Raw genomic sequence first — 20348 nt, forward strand, 5'->3', positions numbered from 1 at the left:
GTATCCGGCGTTATCAGGCAAAGGAATCCGCTGATTACAAGGTGGGACGCAGCTTTGTTCGTCCAGAAGGGGGCGGAGCCGGCAGGGAGAGCAGCCCAGATGACCACGGGCGCGCGGGGACTCCTGGAGTTTGGAGTCCGCCGCTTCTAGCTCGCAGCCCTGCCGGTCAGAAGAGCAAACACACCCCAAGGTCCTGCAGTCTGCTCCTAGCCGCGATGCGGGACCCGCGAAGCGGGTCCGGCGAGGAGTAGCGGCAGAAACAGTCAAGCAGGCAAGCAGGCAACAGCAGGCTCCCTCGGCTCCCTCCTCGGTCGGTATCCGGCGTTATCAGGCAAAGGAATTTCCTTTCTTTCTTTTGCTTTATTTCCTTTTTCTTTCTTTCTCTTTCCATCTTGCTTGCCTTTTTTCTTTCTTTTTTTCTTCCTTGCCTGGCTTCTTACTTTCTCTTTCTCGACTGCTTTCTTTCTTTCTTTCTTTCTTTCTTTCTTTCTTTCTTTCTTTCTTTCTTTCTTTCTTTCTTTCTTTCTTTCTTTCTTCCTTTCTTTTATTGTATTTCTTTCTTTCTTCCTGACTTTCTTTCTTTCTTTCTTCCTTTCCTGAGACTTGAAGCCAATGCCAGACTGATAAACTTTTTTAAGAAGTTCCCTTCAGTGCCAGGGAGTACTAGAGTAATATGTGTTTTTGACACCCAAAAAAACGTTTTTTGTCTTTAGCAATCTTTTTTCTTTTCTTTTTAGATTAATGATGTCCCAGCATATTCCCAAATGATAACATTGTGCAAAAACCATGGCAAAACAAAAAGTGTGAGAAGGCTGGTGGCCTACACCAGAACTATTAGCTTTGATAATGCTAGCTTACTTTGCCATACATTTTAGCAGGGCACAAGTCAGGGGTACACATGGGTAGACAGTGGACCCCACTATTTTCTCAGGGCGGATGCTGTCCACCCTGCCAAGAAGTTGGGCCCCACTGAAATATGCTGAACTCATTCCGGTGTAATTTTCAGACACCAGGGCACACTCAGCGTCACCTGCACGTTGTCATCTTTTGTTCCAAGCAGCAACGTACAGGAGGTGAGGGGGCTTTATTATTTTAAATTCCAGCTGGATTGAAAACAAAGGCTGAAAGTAAGGGTCCATTAGGCTTCCTTTTTGGTCCAGTATCCGGTGGCTATATGGAGCTTCATGCTTAGATACAAATGCAATTGAGTGGAAACAAAGGCACTCAGCTTTTTTTCACTTCACAGGTAGTTCAGAGTGGCATATTTTTGACTTTGTTTCAGTCCCTGTATAGACGAAATATACATACACTGTAAGAATGCCACATGTGGTTGTCTTTCTCATTATTTACACAAATAGCAATTTAAATAACACTATTTTGTTTTATGTATTTTATAGTGCTACTCGTCCCAATGCAGAGTGTCAGAGAGCTTTACATCACAGGTACATATTATTAATTAGCAATAAATCATCCAAGTGTGTAAATGAATGCAGGGGTGTAACACAGGCCCCTGCAGCCCCGCAGTGCGGGGGGGGGGCAAGCTCCAGGGGGCCCCCTTGGCACTGCACTCTGGCCAGAGAGCTCCTGATTGAGCCTGGAGGGGGCCCCTCTTCGTACCGTGCAGGGGAGGCCCCCTCAATTTTCATTACGCCAGTGAATGAATGAACAGGATGTTTTACATAAGACAGGTAGGGTTACAAGGTGGAGAAGTCACATGTCCTTCATTGCTCACTGTGCTATATTAGAAAGATTACAATGAACTGCAAGTAACAAAAGGATCACTGTGTTAAAAGCAGAAACCCACTGAACTATCTATATAAAATAATAATCTGTTATCGGCATGTTACATGATGTGCTTTGCATGAGACCATTAACACTCTATACTATTTTGATTCCAAACTGGGACTAAACAAAACACGGATCTCTACAGCAAATGTGTTAACCTCCAGAGTTATCTCACTATTATTTTTATTATTCCTTAAGATTTACTGGACAAGTAAAAATCTTCTACAGCAGGTGCCTTTACCCTATAAGATATTTTACAATGCAGACTATGCAATCAGTTAAGCAGAACAGATTTACTGCAACGTTTCTCCTTGTAGTCAATTTCTTTGTGGCAGAGTTGAAAATAAATGTAAAAGTTGAGGTCCAGATTTGGCGTACGGTTGCTTCACTTTTTTTGGCATAACCCAGACAAAAAATCCCATTTATTAAATCTCGTAATGCGCTCAAATTTTATTCATAATAGACCTGCTAAATATGTATTCGATCTTAAGATCTGATGTCACTGCTTGTGATGTCACTTCCTGTGAGTTTATGGGTCGTGATGCCACTTCCTGTGATGCTATGGGCAATGTCAAACGCCATGATGTCATGCGCTCTGATGTCACGCACCATGATTTGCTTACTGCCTAACGAGGTTAGTCCCCCCACTTCTTTTTTGGGACTTGTGTCCTGCATTTTAGAACTGAGGAAGATTTTAAAACATTATAACCTTATAGCATTCGGAGTTGTAAGAAAACCTTGTAACTTTTGATGCGTTGCCAGCCTATTGAAATTTTCTATGTAGTAGGTACATTTTCTTTTTTATCTAAATGTAAGTGTTAATGATAAATGTATACAATTATTATCGAGATGAACGTATGAATTAATATTTTCTACTGTCTAGCATGCGTCGACTCTTTCCGGTTACAAGCATGGTGTAATTAGATTGTTTTGTAAAAGGTCCTGTTTTTTAGGTCGAGTAATTTCTTACTCGAAACCTATTACATCTGACCAAAACTCTCTTGAACAAGCCGGATTTGCTACAATGCATGTTAACTTTTCAAGCTTGACGCTTGGCCAGGCGCGCGCTTGGCCTCACTCACACCCCATGCTGGTTCCCTCCACTCACTCGCTCGCCTGCTCCAACGCCCCCCCACCCCTATCCGCCTCGCACACCACATCAAAGGGCACACCACATCAAAGGCTGCTTACATCAGCAATTTGCAGAATTATCAGATCCAGTTCTGGCCCCTTCTTTTTCAAATCAATGATTTGCTGTCTCGGTCTATTGGTCAATTAAAAGGAACCAGGACCACAACTTCTAGAATGCACAGAACTCTTAAAAGAAAATCCTGGACCACAGCATTGCGCTCTTGCTGACCAGGCATAATCTATGGACTTAAACAAAGGTAGGAAAATGCATGTGCACCACTTGGGTCGTATATCCTCGAACTTGCTGCAAACTTGTGACCGAAGAGCTCCTTCCACCTCAAAAATTTTTTCTAATTTCATCTGCGTCACCTTTTTTTTCTTCTTCAATTTAACACTGACAAACGTGTAGTGTTGCAAAATGACTCCATGTCACAGCGTCCCCACTTGTCTAGTCTCGGAATGCCATTTTATTGTCATCGAATGCCTTAGTCCGTAAAGACTATTTCAACCGCACCAAATCTACATTTCCCAGAAAGCAGTGGTATCCCAAACAGAAGAACCCCCAGGAATGGAAATTCTGAGTCTTTGTGACATGGAGAAGTTTGGTATCACCCAGAGCCCCAGGGGATTTCAGGTGCTTGCTTGCCCAAGGGATACAGTGGCACTTAAATACCTACAATTGCATAATGCAAACCAAACTCTCTGCCCCCAAACAGCCAGGGAGCTGAGAGCTTTGTTCCTCCCAGCTTCTGCGCGAGGAGGAGGGGAGGGGGCAAAGGCCTGGCTGCTACCTGCTGACCCGACAGATAGGCCCTCTCTGATGTAAATGTAATTATAAAATTCAGCCCGCTCCCATTGGACACACTTTCACCCTCTGCACCTCCCTAATCCCCCTCCCCCGGGCGCTGCCACCTCGGGTGTGCAGCGCCTGACCTGCACTTTATCTGACTCCGATTGAGCTGCTAATTGCCGAGCCCGGGAGATCAGAAGATTTGGGGGCCATCTGCCGGAATTTCATTATTCCAAAACTGTTTGCTTTTTCCCCTTTCTGCCCCACTTGCTCCCTGCCCTCCCAGTCCCCGCCCCCCAGTATTTATTCACCAGGCCCCCCATCGCTGGACCTCTGTCTCTTTGGCTTTGCATGCGAATGGCCTGCTGATGGCAGGAGCTCCCCCGGGGCCTCCGTGATGCCTTGTAGTTTCTGATCTGCAGAGGCTTACAGGGATCCGAGAGGATCGCTGGCTGAGCCGGGATCGGATGCCAGGGTGCTCGTGTCACTCTGTTGTTTGACGCTTTCCCCTTCCACTTCCCATTGGTGAATTTCAATACAGAGTCCAGGTATTTATATGGACGCTGATACTCCTGGCCCTATAGCCTGTGTGTCACCTACAGCCTTGAGACCCTAGTGGGTATGTAGTGCGCTTTACAAACTCCACCCTCCAACTCCAACTCCACCCTCCAACTCCACCCTCCAACTCCAACTCCACCCTCCAACTCAAACTCCACCCTCCAACTCAAACTCCACCCTCCAACTCAAACTTCAACTCCACCCTCCAACTCCAACTCCACCCTCCAACTCTACCCACCAACTCCACCCTCCAACTCCACCCTCCAACTCCAACTCCACTCTCCAACTCCACCCTCCAACTCCACCCTCTAACTCCAACTCCACTCTCTAACTCCAACTCCACCCTCTAACTCCAACTCCACCCTCCAACTCCAACTCCACCCTCCAACTCCAACTCCACCCTCCAACTCCAACTCCACCCTCCAACTCCAACTCCAACTCCACCCTCCAACTCCACCCTCCAACTCCACCCTCCAACTCCAACCTCCAACTCCAACCTCCAACTCCACCCTCCACCCCCCACCCTCCGACTTGTGCAGGTCGCCATTTGCCGCTAGCGCTTTCACTCCCCCGTCTCTCCTACTTCCCCTCCCACCTCCCGCCGTGACTGAAATAACTCTCAAGCCCCACTCAATGCCACAGTACCACTCAACGCCACAGCACCACTCAACGCCACAGCACCACTCAACGCCACAGCACCACTCAATGCCGTAGCATCACTCAACGCCACAGCATCACTCAGCACCACAGAATCACTCAGCACCACTGAATGCTACAGCACCCCTCAACGCCACAGCACCCCTCAATGCCACAGCACCACTCAATGCCACAGCATTGTTCAACGCCACAGCATTACTCAACGCCACAGCATCACTCAATGCCACAGCATCACTCAACGCCACAGCATCACTCAGCACCACTGCACCACTCAACGCCACAGCACCACTCAACACCACAGCACCACTCAACACCACAGCACCACTCAACACCACAGCACCACTCAACGCCACAGCATCACTCAGCACCACTAAACGCCTCAGCACCACTGAAGGCCACAGCATCACTCAGCACCACTGAATGCCACAGCACCCCTCAACGCCACAGCACCACTCAATGCCACAGCACCACTTAATGCCACAGCACCACTCAGCGCACAGCATCCCTCAACGCCACAGCATCACTCAACGTCACAGCATCACTCAACGTCACAGCATCACTCAACGTCACAGCATCACTCAACGCCACAGCATTACTCAATGCCACAGCATCACTCAATGCCACAGCATCACTCAACGCCACAGCATCACTCAGCACCACTGAAGGCCTCAGCACCACTGAAGGCCACAGCATCACTCAGCACCACTGAAGGCCACAGCATCACTCATCACCACTGAAGGCCACAGCATCACTCAGCACCACTGAACACCACAGCATCACTCTGTGCAACCATTCAACAACAACTGGTTCTAATATGTTCTCTCAATGTTTCAAGCTTTATTACAAATGTCACAAAAAGATGTTAATATTTCACTGCTGTTCTTGGATTTTAAACAAAATAAAAGACAATGAACATAATCTTCCCAAAAGTTATTTACAAAAGTTTAAGCTATTGCCATTATAAATTACAACAACTTTTATGTAAGTATTAATTATTAAAAAAAATAAAAGCCATTGTTATTTGTCATATTAATACATCTAAGTCATGTAAATATAACACATATTGCATTACAAATGCTATAGGTGTCACGTTTGCGAAAGTTAAAACTATTGGCATTGTAAATGACAAAGCTATTTCGCTATTTTAAAAACCAACACATAAATAAAATATTTGTCATTTACAATACCAATAGATCAAACTTTCTTAATGCGAGACCTATTGCATTGCAAATGCATGTTTTAGTTGAATTCCGCTCTATGTATTAATGAATAACATAGCGGAACACTACTTTATTAGTCATGCCAACGAAGAAGTCTGTTATTATAACGCACGTCATGACAGAACCAGATGTGCGCTCGTGACAGCTGCAGCTCGCTTGCCCTATTCAAGGACATAAACTTCACTAACTAATCACCTAAAAATGTTTAATTAACGGTGCTTGGCAGCCTCCTGGGTGCGCGCGGTCGGAGCCGCCGCGTGGTGGCGCCGGTGTCTGCGGCGCGCATGCGCGGATCTTCCTGCCGGACAGGGTCGCTGCTGACTGGCGCCTGCCCTACATGTCACCCGGGCGGCGCGAGCCTCCAGAGCGACCTCAACGTCCCAGCCACGCGCCTCGGCTCCCCGTTCCGGCCTCAACATGAGCGGCACGTCCTACCAGCTCTGTGGCCTCCTGGAGAAGATGGGCTCCAGCGACAAGGACTTCAGGTGCGGGGCAGGGGGCCGGGGGAGGCCGGGCCGCCGAGAGTGAGGGCAGTACCGAGGGTGGGTCCCCCGGGGGACGTCACCAGCAGAGCGGCCAAGTCTGCTGTTGGCATGTGTGTGCGTGACAGGTCTCAGTGTGCAGTCTGCCTGCATGTGACGCCTGGATACTCACGTGTGACTCCTAGGGACAGTTTGGTACAAGCAAAACCGTGTTGCGGTGCTGGGGTTTATCCATTTAATGCGGGGACATGGAGGCTTGTATTTATAATTAAATTATGCGAGCAAGCGCTATATAAATAAAATGTACAAATACCAGAATGCATGAAAATGGATAATATTAAGCTGCCAATGATAACTCCTGCCTTTACCATGTACTGCTGGGATCTCCCATGTGTTAGAATTTATGTCATCTCAAATAAAATAATCGATGACATTTCAAGTAACATTATGACATCACAGATGAGATCAGATACATCAGCAATATCGAAACTTTGGAGACATGGAGGCCGGCTGCAGCGTGGCCAAAGAGCCCTGCCCTCCATACCCATTCACTTTACCCTGTCCCCATTCCACACTTTGCATTGATTAGAACATATGCAGTTGGTTGCGTGGACTCACTTTTTAGGATGTTAATGAAAAATAAGCATCAGCAATGCCAGTAGGTTTGGCTTATAAATGAAAGTGCCTCTTTGGTAACTAGTGAGTATAGGTATTAAAAAATCTTAACCCTGGTTAGCAGGGGTAAAGTCCTCTGGGCAACAAAAAAACTGTTTCAGTAGCAGAAGGCAAAAGTCTGAAGTGACCCTACAGAGAGGGCAAATTTCCAACAAAGCATATGCTTTTAACAATAAGTAAATCAGGCGTGGTGTTTTTGTAACTATTCATAATAAACAACCCAGACCTATTGTATTTGACGTACCTTTAGCAAAGAAACTAGTCAGGTTTATAGTATGGTTTATAGTATTTAAAATAGGCTTCACACTATAACCAACTCAGGTCTACTGTACTGAACATCCGCTTTCCCTCTAGGCACCCATCAGGCATACAGTCATAAAATTATACATTTTCTCGAAATTAAATTTGGAAAGAGGGGACTAGAAGAGCATAAACAGGATTCTAACAGTGCAACGCATTTTTACCAAGGTTTGGCAGAGGGGGGCAACAAGCATAAAATCCCTTGCCTACTATGGTAAATCGCAAGATTACTTGTAGTAGAATACTTGTCTACAGTGTAGTAACAACCCACCTGCAAATGCCCTCTGGCTTTAGCATATGTTTATTAAAATGTGTCAAACCTGCTGCCTTTTCATAACATTTCATAATAAACAAATCAGAGCTCAGGCATCTGACAAAACTTTCCCATATGAACTAATGAGGCCAGTAGCCTTTATCATTGGCTTGTCACAGTAATCAGCTCAGGCCTACAATATTTAGCATAACCATCCCCAGGAGCAAGTATCAAGTATGCAGTCTTAAAATTAAAAACATTCACAAATGTACAATTGGCAAAACAATGTACCCCTCCAAAGAGGACCTTTTGAGGATAATCACGGTAGAAGTCTTCTACACCCAGAATTTTTCAAAGGGCTAACCCACTCTAAACTTCTTGCCTGCTGCTGTAATATGATCATTCATGTAACAAAATACCTGCCTACAGGTTTTAATACAGTGTAATAATCCACACTTAAAGGACTATTGTCTTTAACATAGGCATGTAATAATAAATATGTAAAATCTACTGCTTTTGTAACTTTTTATAATAAACAGATGAGATCTATGCCATCTCAATTAACTTTTCCTTATGAAGCAATCAGGCCTATTGCATTTATTTTTGGCTTAACATAATTAACTCTTGCTTACTATATTGCACATACACTTTCCCACAAGGCAGCCATGAAGCATACAGTCTTAAAATTAAGAATATAGAATAATTACAGTTGGCAAAACAATATGTCCTCTCCCCCTAATAGATTTAACAAGGATTATCAAATTGAAAATTGAAAATCAACTGAAATGTGCAAGTTTTGGTTAGATACACTATCCATAACTTGCACGGCTGCCATGCAAACCATAACTCACACACCAAATGAAGAACACAGCATGAAGGGTACTTCTTAAAGGTTTGTGCAGATTTGTTAAATGGGATCCAAGTAAATAAAACAAAAAAATAATTTCCTACAGAAATTGTGACCTAACCACTGTCAATTTTGATTCCAGTGTAATATTTATATGCAAATTTATGTTTATATATATATGTTTATATTTACTAAAAAAATAATTTTAGAGGAAGTTACAGTTGACTAATATGTTGATATTCACTTCGCAGTAAAGAAAATCCTAAGTAATGGTGCTACCTTCACCCCATATCCCAACCCCACCATACTTGGTTAACTTTAATCACCACCCTGTTATTACTTGACATAACTTGAAAAAACATTTGTTTTACACACTAATTCTTGTTTGTTTTTTATAGGCGTTTTTAAAATGTGCATGATGGTGTGACAATTTAAATAGTGGGTGTTCATGGCTGTTGTATTGACACAAAATTATTGGGATACAAATGTATGCCGGTAGATGTGTACGGTAGAGAGTGTTTGTATTTGTGATGGTAGTTTACTGGTGTATAATTTGGCATTGTGTATACAATGATGCCTGTGGCACCCCTTGTTATTACTTAACTAAGAGTCTGATTTAGAGTTTGGTGGGCGGAGATTGCAGGGAGGACAATACCTCAACTATTTCGAGGGATTTCTGTCGCCAAATGTAAAATTGTTTGCTGGTTTAGTGGACAACTTTCTGAATGTACAATTGCTGCCATTAATTGCTCCTGTCAGTGTTTGGAAAGTTAATGAATGATACTATAAGCCCAAACTTTTCAAACGTTTTCAGTTTTTGTTTTAACAAACTCCCTCTAGTCCCAAACACTCGGGAGTTTTCTTCCAGCGTGTAGGAAGTCCATTATTGGTTTTTTTTCTGTCCCCAATTGCCAGGTTTTCCTGGCAGTGATGGACAGGACAAAAAAGACTTTACACCATCCACCCAAAATAGGGCGATGGTGTAAAGTCCTTCATCCGACGGCCCCTACTCCTTTGGCTGCGGGAGGAAGTACTCCGCCAGTGGTGCCAACAGAGGTTCCGTTAACTGAATACTTGTGGTCTGTCCAGCTCTAAATGAGGCGGGCAGACTGAAAATTTGGCCAAACTATATATCAGACCCTAAATAAATGTGAAACATGATGTGTTGAAGGAAATTTTTCATTAGGAGTGCTTAAAGACATTATTACGAGGTTAAGGCTTTGTGTAAACATTGCTTACCATTGTCAAATGGTGCTTGTGTGGATGTATAATGGTTATTGTGTTTGCATATGACACTGGCTGTCTAGTGTTTTATGGTTGTTAACATGTACTGTTGTTTGTGCATGGATGTATAAAAGTAGGTGTGTTGACATGTGATTGTTCCTGTTTGAGTGGAGGAGCATATATTCCATTAAAATAAAACTGGTAAAGTGAAGTTAGGATTACGAAATGAAAACAGAAAAACGGAAATTAACCAGTTATGTTTAGCTATATTGTGAGGTCACAAGTAGTTCATTTTGTGGATGAGTTATGGTTTTAATTGTGGTAGCGCAAGTTATGTGTGTGTAGTTAATTATAACTGGCTAATTTCAGGGAGTTTGGGTTTTGTTTCGTAATAACACTTTCGGTTTAACTGATTTAAGAGGATATCAGATGTTTTTAACCTATGTTAATGTGTTATGTATAGAAGAAAGCATAACTTCTCCTTTTTAGCGCCAAGATGCCTCGGCATTCGTGCGCTATTTAAATATTTTATTTATTTACTATACAAGATGATTTTTTTAGGAGTAGAAGGAATAGTATCCAAAGTATGAAGATTTTAATGAGGTGGGTTTTGAGCTTGCTCCTGAAATGCACCAGTGAAGGACAAAGTTTAAGGTGCAATGGGAGAGCATGCCAGAATTAGTCCGTACGGTGAAAAAAAACAATCGGCATGTTTGTAAATATTTTGGCTTAGTGGACTAATGTGGACTAATGTAAGGGCCTGTTTGACCTCATGGTCACAGGTTCATCTCAGGTGGGTCTACTCCGCCTTTCATCCTTCTGAGGTCGATAACATGAGTACCATTGAGTTGGGTAACAATAAACATCTGTTATTCAGCCGCAAGATATCCAAGATACCCTTCTGGGTGAACGTGCGCTTTACAAATACATGTTACGTTAAACCCTGTTTCCAGAGGCAGGGGAAATTAATTGAATTTAAAACCATGCTGTGAACGGTGTTTGCACTTAAAAAATAGCCCCAACACTTTCTTACAGTAGGCAGTTTGAACGTCGACCTTTCAAATTTGTTATGACGATTTATGTAAAAATTAGCTTTTTATTTAATCCCCATGTTAATTGGCTGCAAACGGGAGATGGAAAACCTGAACCTGTGCGGTTAAAGCTCTAATTAAAACAGATCAGTGGGAGATGGTGAATGATTTGCTGCTGCTGGCAGGCCTCCTTGGCTGCTTGTATTGAGTCAGCTGGCGTGCCTTTGATTCCAGTAGTGAGAAAGCATTGATTTGTGCGAAACCCAAGCATTTTAGCCCAGTGCTACATTTTAAGATTTCTTATCCGAAATGTTGATCTAACACTTAGGGGCCGATTACGAAAGACCTGAAGTCAGAGGCTTTTCTACCAGGTTCGCTAGTTTCAATTCCGACCTCCTAATTGCAATATAGGCAGTCGGAATTGAAACCGGCTGGTCATTCCGGCTGGAAGTCGGCCAATTGGAGACCGGCCCGTAATTCTAATGGACTGCGTTTCCGCCTTTGGGATTACGTTGCTCGGTTTACCACAGGCTTTCCATGCTGGGCTTTCCTGCATGGAAAGCCTGTCGGAAAGCGAGTTTGGGGGCCCCTTGCAGGGTCACCTTATTTTTGTGGGCTCCAGTTGGGGGTCGAGTTGATCCCTGCACCTTGTGGCAGGCACCTTGAGGGGCCTACCACACGGTGCAGGGATGAACACAATCTCCCATTTCCTTATAGGAGTTGTGTTAAGGTCGGTTTATGGCAGTTGCACAAGCTCCCATAGGGAAATGGGAGTGTGCGACCGCACCATGTGTGGTTGCATTCTTAATTAAGCGGTCGGGGCTGCTGACCACAGGTCAGTCTGTCCCGATTCCGTGATGATGTCGGTCGGAGACAACTCCGACCGACATCATAATCGGGCCCTTAATATCTTCTTTCGCTCAATTTCAGCCTTACATTTTCTACTCCCATTTCTTTGTATGTTGGGGCTTTTGTCCTCTAGATCTTGTGGTGGTACTATCCACTGAGATGGTCATTATGGTGTGCCAGTGTTATGTCTAGATTAGGTTCATATTGTTCGTCCCTCACTGTCAATTGGCATCTATTGTGACTTTTGCTGGTTTGCAGCCTTGCTCTTAGAGGCATGTGACGAAAGATCCATTAATTTTCATTTTAACGCTTTCTTCAAAGCTCTTGCATCAGTCCATATGTTCCATCACAATGTTCCTCGTTGATGTATGAACACAGAAAAACAAGATTTTGCTATATGAAAACCTTTCACAGAATTGCTAGAAATGTCTTGAAATTGCAACTTTCTGCACTTGGATTAGTTGCAGCAAATTGATTGGGTGCCAAAACGTTTATAGGTGAAATTAGGTGAACTGCAGATTTACTGGACTGAGATTGATGCCACCCACGTCCCATGACAATACTCTTAAGACGAGAGCTGACACTTCATCTTCTGTGTTTTTTATTTTTGTGTTTTACTAATTTTATGTAGTGCAGAGCTGCAGAATTTCTGGATTTCTCTCTTGATTGTGAAGCTGCCTGATGGGCATCTCTGTTTGTGACATACTGAGAAGCAGCGAGAACAGTGACCGCTGTTGGGATACCCTGGCTGTGGTCATTCGAGGATCCACTGTATAGAGTTTCAGTGTAGCTTGCCTATATTTGTAGACTTCATGGAGTATGCTGTGATGTATGGGGACAGCTGCAAGAAGACTGAATAGCTGTTCACATTTGCAAGTGTGTTCCTCTGTGGTCTGGGAGTCCATCCAAGCATCCGCTGGCCAGAAGCTGCCATGCTATCACACCTCAGGGTGCATAACCTGTTCATAAATCACTGGAGATTCATTCCCTTTGAAACACTGGCACCATTCATCAGCCTGCACATTAAACTAAGTAGTATTTACCTCTGAACTGTTTATGCTTCTTCTGATAAGGAACTTACTTGTGTGAAATTGCAACTTGATAGACTTTTTCATGTTTGTAAAGCTATTTTTCCTCTGATTCTCCTCTACTTTCATCACCCAAGTGTATGTGCACTGGATGTACCTAGACCATATGTATATGCCTTTTTAGCTGTAAATTCAGGTTGCATGAGGCTATAAGTTAGGATGTACTCCTCCTCCCAGTATTAATCCCATACCCCCAATGCAAACATCCTAAAGCGGCTTCTGGTGTGGTTCTGTCTCTTTAGGATAGTGCAGTAAGATAAGCACACACCTGTTTCTCGTACTCATCCCAACTCTCCAGTGCTCCCCTCCTTTCTGTCTATCGCATGGATGGCGGTAACTACTTCCAAGCCAGAGCTGAAGTGTCGTCTTCAGAAGGTCGTTATTTCATCCAGTGATCTTCTTTTCAGTTCCACAGCTGTCTTGCTCCATAGAACATTTGGTATGGCTTTACAAGTGAATTTTGTTGGTTTCCTCCAAGTAATGTTGTGTCATTATGACAGTGAATTGCCACTTCTAAGAGTGACAGACTTTTATAACTCCACATTTTGATTCAGCACAGCACATAGGTGCTTTCTTACACTGCAGGTCCAAGAGAAAGGTAAGTCCCTCCTGCTGCTTATTCCTATTTGTATACACTTTTTCAAATAATGTATACATCTGTTGCTGATGTCTGTTGTGTGTATTGCTTATTATTGAGTGGATCACTCCTGCTCTCCTATCTGCTTGAATACTTCTTTTCTGGAGCCTCGCCCTTATTGTTTCCTGAATGTTTCTTTGGTATTCTTTGGTATTCCTATGAAGCCCCTATCTGGTTTTCTGCTGCCCTTGGCTATCTGCTTTCTGTTTGCATCCCTTGGTTCCTGTCTACACAATGAGCCAATTTCTCTCCCTGTTTGCAACCTTCAGATTGGCTTCTTGTCGAAACCATTTGCTAAATCTCTACTCATCAGCACGTGTTCTTCCTATCTAGCCACTGCTTCCTGTCTGTAGCTTGTTCATGTCAGCCCTCATCCGTAAGCACCTGTCTGAAACCTTCAGGTTCTATGTGCCTTCTGTTTACACCCACCTTCACCCTGACAGCATCTCTCAGTCTCGCTCTACCTTCTGTTTACATATTTCAGTTGCTGCCTGCACGGGTCGGATTCCCGCACTGGTCTGCTTCCCTCTTTCCCTGACTTCTTCCTCATTATACATTGCCTCACTTTTAGCCACTGTCTGATCCCTTCTGCCCCTTTCTAGCTCGTTTTTTACCCCTGTCTACACACAACTGTTCCAGTCTGCACCTTATGGCACATATCTTCATCTGACTACACCCTTTAGCCTCTGTCTGCCTCACTTGGCCAGCATCTTGATCCAGCGCTCCTAATGAAAAACTGTCTCACCAACGCTACCTAACACCACAATACTCACCATTAATCATAAATCATTAACACAGGCCCATAAACCTACGAGACAATTTTTGAGCAACTGAATCATGTGACTTAATTAATCATGAATGGTTCTGTTTAACTAATAACTATTTACAAGTTTATATACAACTGCAGTTTATCGTTTCCTACCATGTTTTTTAAACAATTATCATTTAATTAAGCCACTAAGGCAAATGAATCAACTAATGGTAACTAGACATGAATAAACAAGACCAGCTTGTCATTTTAAAATCTAATTTTATTTACTTTATTATTCAAAGAAAGAGCATTTTCAAATAAGAATCTTTATTTTATTAGCAAGAAAGCAGCATTTTTATTGAGGAAAGGACTTATTTGACTGACATTTAAAGGCAAATCATTCAGCATGAATAAAAGAAAATAACAGTTTCCATTCCCTAAATTCTATTTCCCTGTCTAAAACTCGCTCCACCTAAAAAGAAAAGTCATTAAAGACTGCTGTCCTTACGTGCGCCAAAGAGTCCAACAGCACGTCACGCCCTTCAGGAATCGGAAAGCGAGAAGACGCCCTCCTGCCCATGGGGCTAGGTTTTATACCTTTCTAACTAGCTAATCTCCACTAAAAAGTACACTTTTCTCCGCCATCCAGGATCCTCATTGGCTGTCTGATGTCAGCCCATTACATATCATCACCGTTTTCATACCAAAATCGAGCCTTTTCTTTGACTCTATTGTCCGACTTAATACATGACTTTTGGCTTCCTCAGAAATGCAACATTTGACGAGTTGCAGTCCGTTACTTACTTAGCTTGGCAGATTTGCCGCATCCTGTCCTTGAATCCGTCACTCTCGGAGCACGTTTTGCACAGTTTATTTTATTTATTTCTCTGATGAACGTCAATGTGGTAAAACTTTCTACTTCTTTGTGCTCGGCTCTTCACGACAGGATTCCAAATGCCAACTAAAACAGGCCTTAAACCTCTTTCTTGAAAACTGTCATTTAAACAAACACAAAACATTAATTAATTAGAGAATTGAGACCCATTCTGTTACCCACCCCCTTTGCTAATTATTAACCCATTAGTTTATGTTATCTGGCTTTTAGCACACAAAGCAGCGTTTATATCTACCATCTTCATTTAGGCCGCAAAGAATTCTCCACGAGCTTTTGCCACAGAAAACACATAACATAAGCACATAAATAAGCACATGCCATTAGTTATTCAGCCGCATTTAATACTGACAAAGACAATAGACAAGGTTAGTTTATTATTTTTTCACATACCTGCAGTTTGTAACATAGTGCACATAAATTAGTCCCTTGTGTCGTGTAATGCATTTTAAAACTAAGTTGATTAATACTTTTCATCACAAACTTATTATTACGGTTATGATATTATGGAAGTTTAACTTTGCGAGTCAGAATGAAATTTCACTCTGCATCTCGCTCCATCAATCTTCAGCCAACCCGTGTCTGTGTTTGCCTCTGCAGACATTCCTTTATGATCCCTTTTACTTCCCACTGCGACCCTAGCCCTCTATCCTATTCCTGACAGTTCCTTCGTCTCCAGGATTCCTCATATTTGCACATTAATGCTATTTATGCTTCTTTTCTATGCATCCCTACCACATTGGCTCCCGGGGGCACTGATTTGTGTATTATTTCTGCCACTTGTCTTCTGCCTGTGTTTCTTGTCCCCTGTTTACTTTCTTCTGCGCTCTGTATACAATTCGACACCAATTCCACCCCTGTCTGCCTCCTTCCTATTTGTTCTCCTTGGCCCACTATGCATCACTTCTGTGGCGCTGTCTGCTTCTTATATGTGCATATTGAGCCATCTGCTTCCGGTCCAAGTCGTCCTGGTCCCTATGTGCCCCATGAGTGCAGTCTGTGGGTGCTTCTTTGTTCCTCTGTTCTTGGCTGATTGTTTGGTTCTTGGCTGCTTGTTATTTTCACCTCTTAGCTTATGCTTGTTTCATTATGTGACCCCAGCCCCTCTGTAGATGATTTAGACCTTGTCTGCTTGTTGTCTGAATACTCTGTAGGCTGGTTATGCTCCTCATCCTTTTCCTTCTTCCTGGGAGTCACTTAATTTCCTGTCTTGTCTCCTTTCTGTCTGCAGTCTTCAGTGTCTATGGTGCTTTTAATCTGTACTTATCAGCCCCTGTATGTTTCCCGTCTGCTTCCTTTGGAGCCTGTATATGGGTACCGGGCTCAATTGCATTCTCTCTGAACAGGCTAGTTACAGTCATGCAGTTCATTTGGCTGGTGCATCCCTGGGACCTAGCTGCCCACTGAATAACCACTTGTCCAGTTGTGACAGAGAAACTTGGATCTATGGTTAGGATCCAGTGGCTACTAAAAAGAAGTGAGAGCTCCGCAAATGGAATTGCTAGGAAGGTTCCAGAATCGGGACAACCATAGAGCCAAGGATAAAGATAAAGAGGAAATCGTCTGTATCCCGCTTGAGTTGAAAGGCGACTAATACAGGCTCCCAGAATGCCAAGGGCATGCTGGTTCACCATAGTGCAGGCCCAAAATACACTCTGAAAATCTTCGACCTTTTAATGGCCCAAAAGGTCTTGAGTTGATTGTGACAATTTGGAATGCAAGTGCTGGATGGCTACTGGGTAGTTTCCTTCTTCACGGTGGCCTCCAAGCAGGCTTGGGCACTACTACTGATTCTTCCAGGTTGGTAAACTGGCTTCCCTCCACTCCAGGCAACACATCTCCCTTGGCCTTTCTGGTAACAACAGCAGAGTGTTCTCGAGTTACTTGTCCTGCTGTGGTCTTGAGGGCAAAGCAGCAACAAACAGTGTTGCTCCTGGAAAACATTCCTCTGGGCTGGTAGTGTCTTCTTCCAAGTCCAGATGTGATACAAAAATGCTAGGCAAGAAATCCATTATTTACTGTATATTGGTGCACTGTGGGGAGTTTGGGCAAGCCACAGTTAAGGCATTTTTTAAATTTGAAACATTATTTCAGTCTTACAAGAGTATATCTTCCTGAAATTTCTTCTGTTTTACTAAGCACTTGGAAAGCAATGGCTAGGCACCAAGTCCCTCAGCTGAAGCCATCTGGCTTCTCTGCAACATACTGCTCCTTTAAGGGTGGAAGGGGAGCTCAGACTATTGGGGTAGGGTGCAAGGAGCGAATGAGGACTCAAGTTATTGTGACTTTCCAGTACCTCGGGGACGAAACAGTATATTTTCTCCCCTCCAGGAAATTCAGGCTCCGGAGTCGCCAACTGCAAACCTCCCCAAAGTCTGACATGTGCATGAAGTAGTTATCATTGACTTTGAAAGAGGGAACACGTTGGATCCATTCTACAGACCAGTGCAGCTTTATGGTCTGCATGTGAATGTCAGCAATGTCATAGAGCACTTCTAGTGGATTTACAGATTGCCAAGTCCATAGGTAGAAAACAGCAGGCTTGCCAGAAAGCTGAAACAGGGACAGGGTAGCACACATTTCCCATCTTTTCTGCTTACTGCTGATTGCACACATGGTTTTTAGCTGGCTTCGTATTCCTCCTCTGAAAGTTCAGTTTTACAGTGGCTTAAATCTTTCACTCAAACATGTTTGCTTCTAAAATTGACCAGAAGATATATCTCAGCGGAAGATCACATGTCTTGCATGTGCAAGGCTTTAGACTGAATCTCTGTTATGCAAGGTAAATACACCTTAAACATTCTTCCCATGCATGAAACTGAAATGATCATGGGTGCATACATGCATTTCCTCACTTTGAAAGTCATTTAGAGTTTCGTGGGATAGTAGATCCACAGTAAAGTGGCAGCTCTCCCACACCACCCAACTGTATTTTTAAACCATTTTTATTGTATTGCCTTCATGTAGCAAAGAATATACATATGTTTTGAATAACCAGGATCAAGATAGAAGTACAACTCATATGTAGCAGTAGGAGGCATCTTCTCAGACACCTAGTTTGAACTACAAAGGACCCACCCTCCCAAACCTTTACAGACCTTTGGCCTCATTTGGAGAGGACGAACTGCTGATTGACCACTGGTGGAGTCACTGCTAGTGGAACTGGTGGCCAGTCAGAAGTGGCGGCCCATCCACCAAAGGGCAACCACCATTCATGTATTGGGAGGTCTTCCCCGTTTGGATCTATCCTCCTAATGCACACATTCCCTGCTGCCCTGGTCCGCAGTTCAGTGCATGGTGGAACACGTCAGGGAAAATAAATAATGACCTCCATGTACAGGAAGAATAATTTCAATCGGGGTTTGGTCATTTTGTTTTTGAGAAACAAACCACTCCTCTGGGGGTATGTTTCTGAAAACCAGATTTAAATGCAGAGCGGCCCACACTACATATCCCTGAACCTTTAACTCCGTACCACCCTAAAACCTTACTCATCACAGAACCCTATGTATTTTATTATTTCTCTTCCATATACAATGAATATGGAAGAGGCCAATATATCATTTATTCATATCAGTCGACACTGGTCTCCATCATTCCCAGCCCCATTTCTCACCATTCTGATTGTTATTTTATTTTGACTTACAAAAGCGCATGGCTACCTAAAAGGTTTACCAGCACTACCTTCCTCCTATGCCCGGGAAAGTAAAGCCATTGTAGTGTAGTTCCTATATTCCCAATAGGCTCTGCGCATTGGAATAATATACCCTGCAGCTTAGACGTAGGACTGAGGTCTACTAGGTCTCTGCCGAATATATTAGACTTAATTGTGAGTGCCAGCTAGCTCAGAGGTCACAAGAAACTTTCTCGAATAAACAAGAAGGGATTAGTCTCTGACAACCATATAACATGACAACTTTGTTTCCCCAGAATGAAACGTATCTAGAGTCGCGGAAAAAATAGACGGCTATTTCACTCAGTCAGATGTGCATGCTTCGTTTCACCAGAGTTGCTTAGAAATAGAGAGAGACGGGTGTTTTCAATAAAAGTATTTATTGAACAGTCTTATTTCTTAAGCATAAGAAATGCACTGCTACAATTGAAATGCTAGTTAAGAAGTACACTGTATATAATACGAATAGTATTATAAAATAGTACTGTAAAAGCATTATATGGTTTCTGAGCCATATACATAAAATACATAGAATGCATAAAATACATACAATGATAAAATAGTGGCTAAAAGTACTCAACTGGTGGTTCTAACATACGCCTACCCCGCGTACCTAACCTAAGCCTAGTACGAGGGAGGAAGTAAGTGAGGAGTAGTTTAAGTTTTAGTATTTCTCTGCCAAGAATCTGTTCAAGAATTCTCTAGGGATATAATCAGCTCGGTGCCTTGGTTTTAGAATGATAGAGGTCTTGTATCTCTCTCTCGGGACTCGATCTCCCAGCAACCCGAGCCTGGAAACACGGGAGCTGGATTTCTCGGCAAGAGAAAAGACAGCGTCTTTTCAGTGCGTCAGTTGGAGGGTCGGCTTCCTTCGGCACTTGCAGCAGCAGGGCGTCGGGCAAGTAGTTAGTCGATCTGCTCCTGAACCACCGTGTGTTTGACTGGGCAAATGTAGGCATATTTATACCCCTGAAGGTGCCGAGTCTGACGTAAGAATGGACATAATATCGTCACTAGTGCCTCACAGCCAGATTCATCAAGCTGAATTCGGCTCGCAAAGGGCAGATTCTGAGAATCTGGCCCTTTGCGAGCGCTATTTTTGCATTTGGGATTCATCACCCAAATGCAAAAATCGCAATTACAGAAATCGCTAAATTGCGAAGAATCGCATTTAAGGAATCTCAATTAGAGATTCCTTAAATGCTATACATCATGGGTACTCACAAACTTTCTCTCGGGGGCCAATTTTACAGTGTGGTTTGTGTCCGAGGGCCGCACCGGTGGGGGAGGGGTTAGTGGGGGAGGGGGCGGGGCTAGAGCAACCAAAAAAACTGACCATGAGGTTGAACACAGGTCCCTGCAGCAGACGCCTTCGTCCACTGAGCTACAAGACCCGGCATACACACCTCTCTCTCTCCCTCTCCCTCTCCCTCTCCATCCTGCAATATCCCTCTCTCTCTCTGCCTCCCTCCCTCCATCCCTCTATCTCCCTCTCTCCCTCTATC

General features: G+C 43.5%; 1 protein-coding gene across 2 annotated transcripts in view; it reads left to right on the forward strand.

The window, feature by feature from the left end:
• Nucleotides 1–6453: 6453 nt before the first annotated feature.
• Nucleotides 6454–20348, forward strand: part of LOC144782367 (cullin-associated NEDD8-dissociated protein 1-like) — a 205177-nt gene continuing 191282 nt past the window's right edge. For both annotated transcript variants that reach the window (XM_078661685.1, XM_078661686.1), the window contains exon 1: nt 6454–6626. In XM_078661685.1, coding sequence (XP_078517811.1) covers nt 6559–6626 — 68 coding nt within the window. In that variant the 5' untranslated portion in view covers nt 6454–6558. The remainder of the gene's footprint in view (nt 6627–20348) is intronic.

This window comes from Lissotriton helveticus, chromosome 9, assembly GCF_964261635.1.
Source record: "Lissotriton helveticus chromosome 9, aLisHel1.1, whole genome shotgun sequence".
Classification (NCBI taxonomy): domain Eukaryota; kingdom Metazoa; phylum Chordata; class Amphibia; order Caudata; family Salamandridae; genus Lissotriton; species Lissotriton helveticus.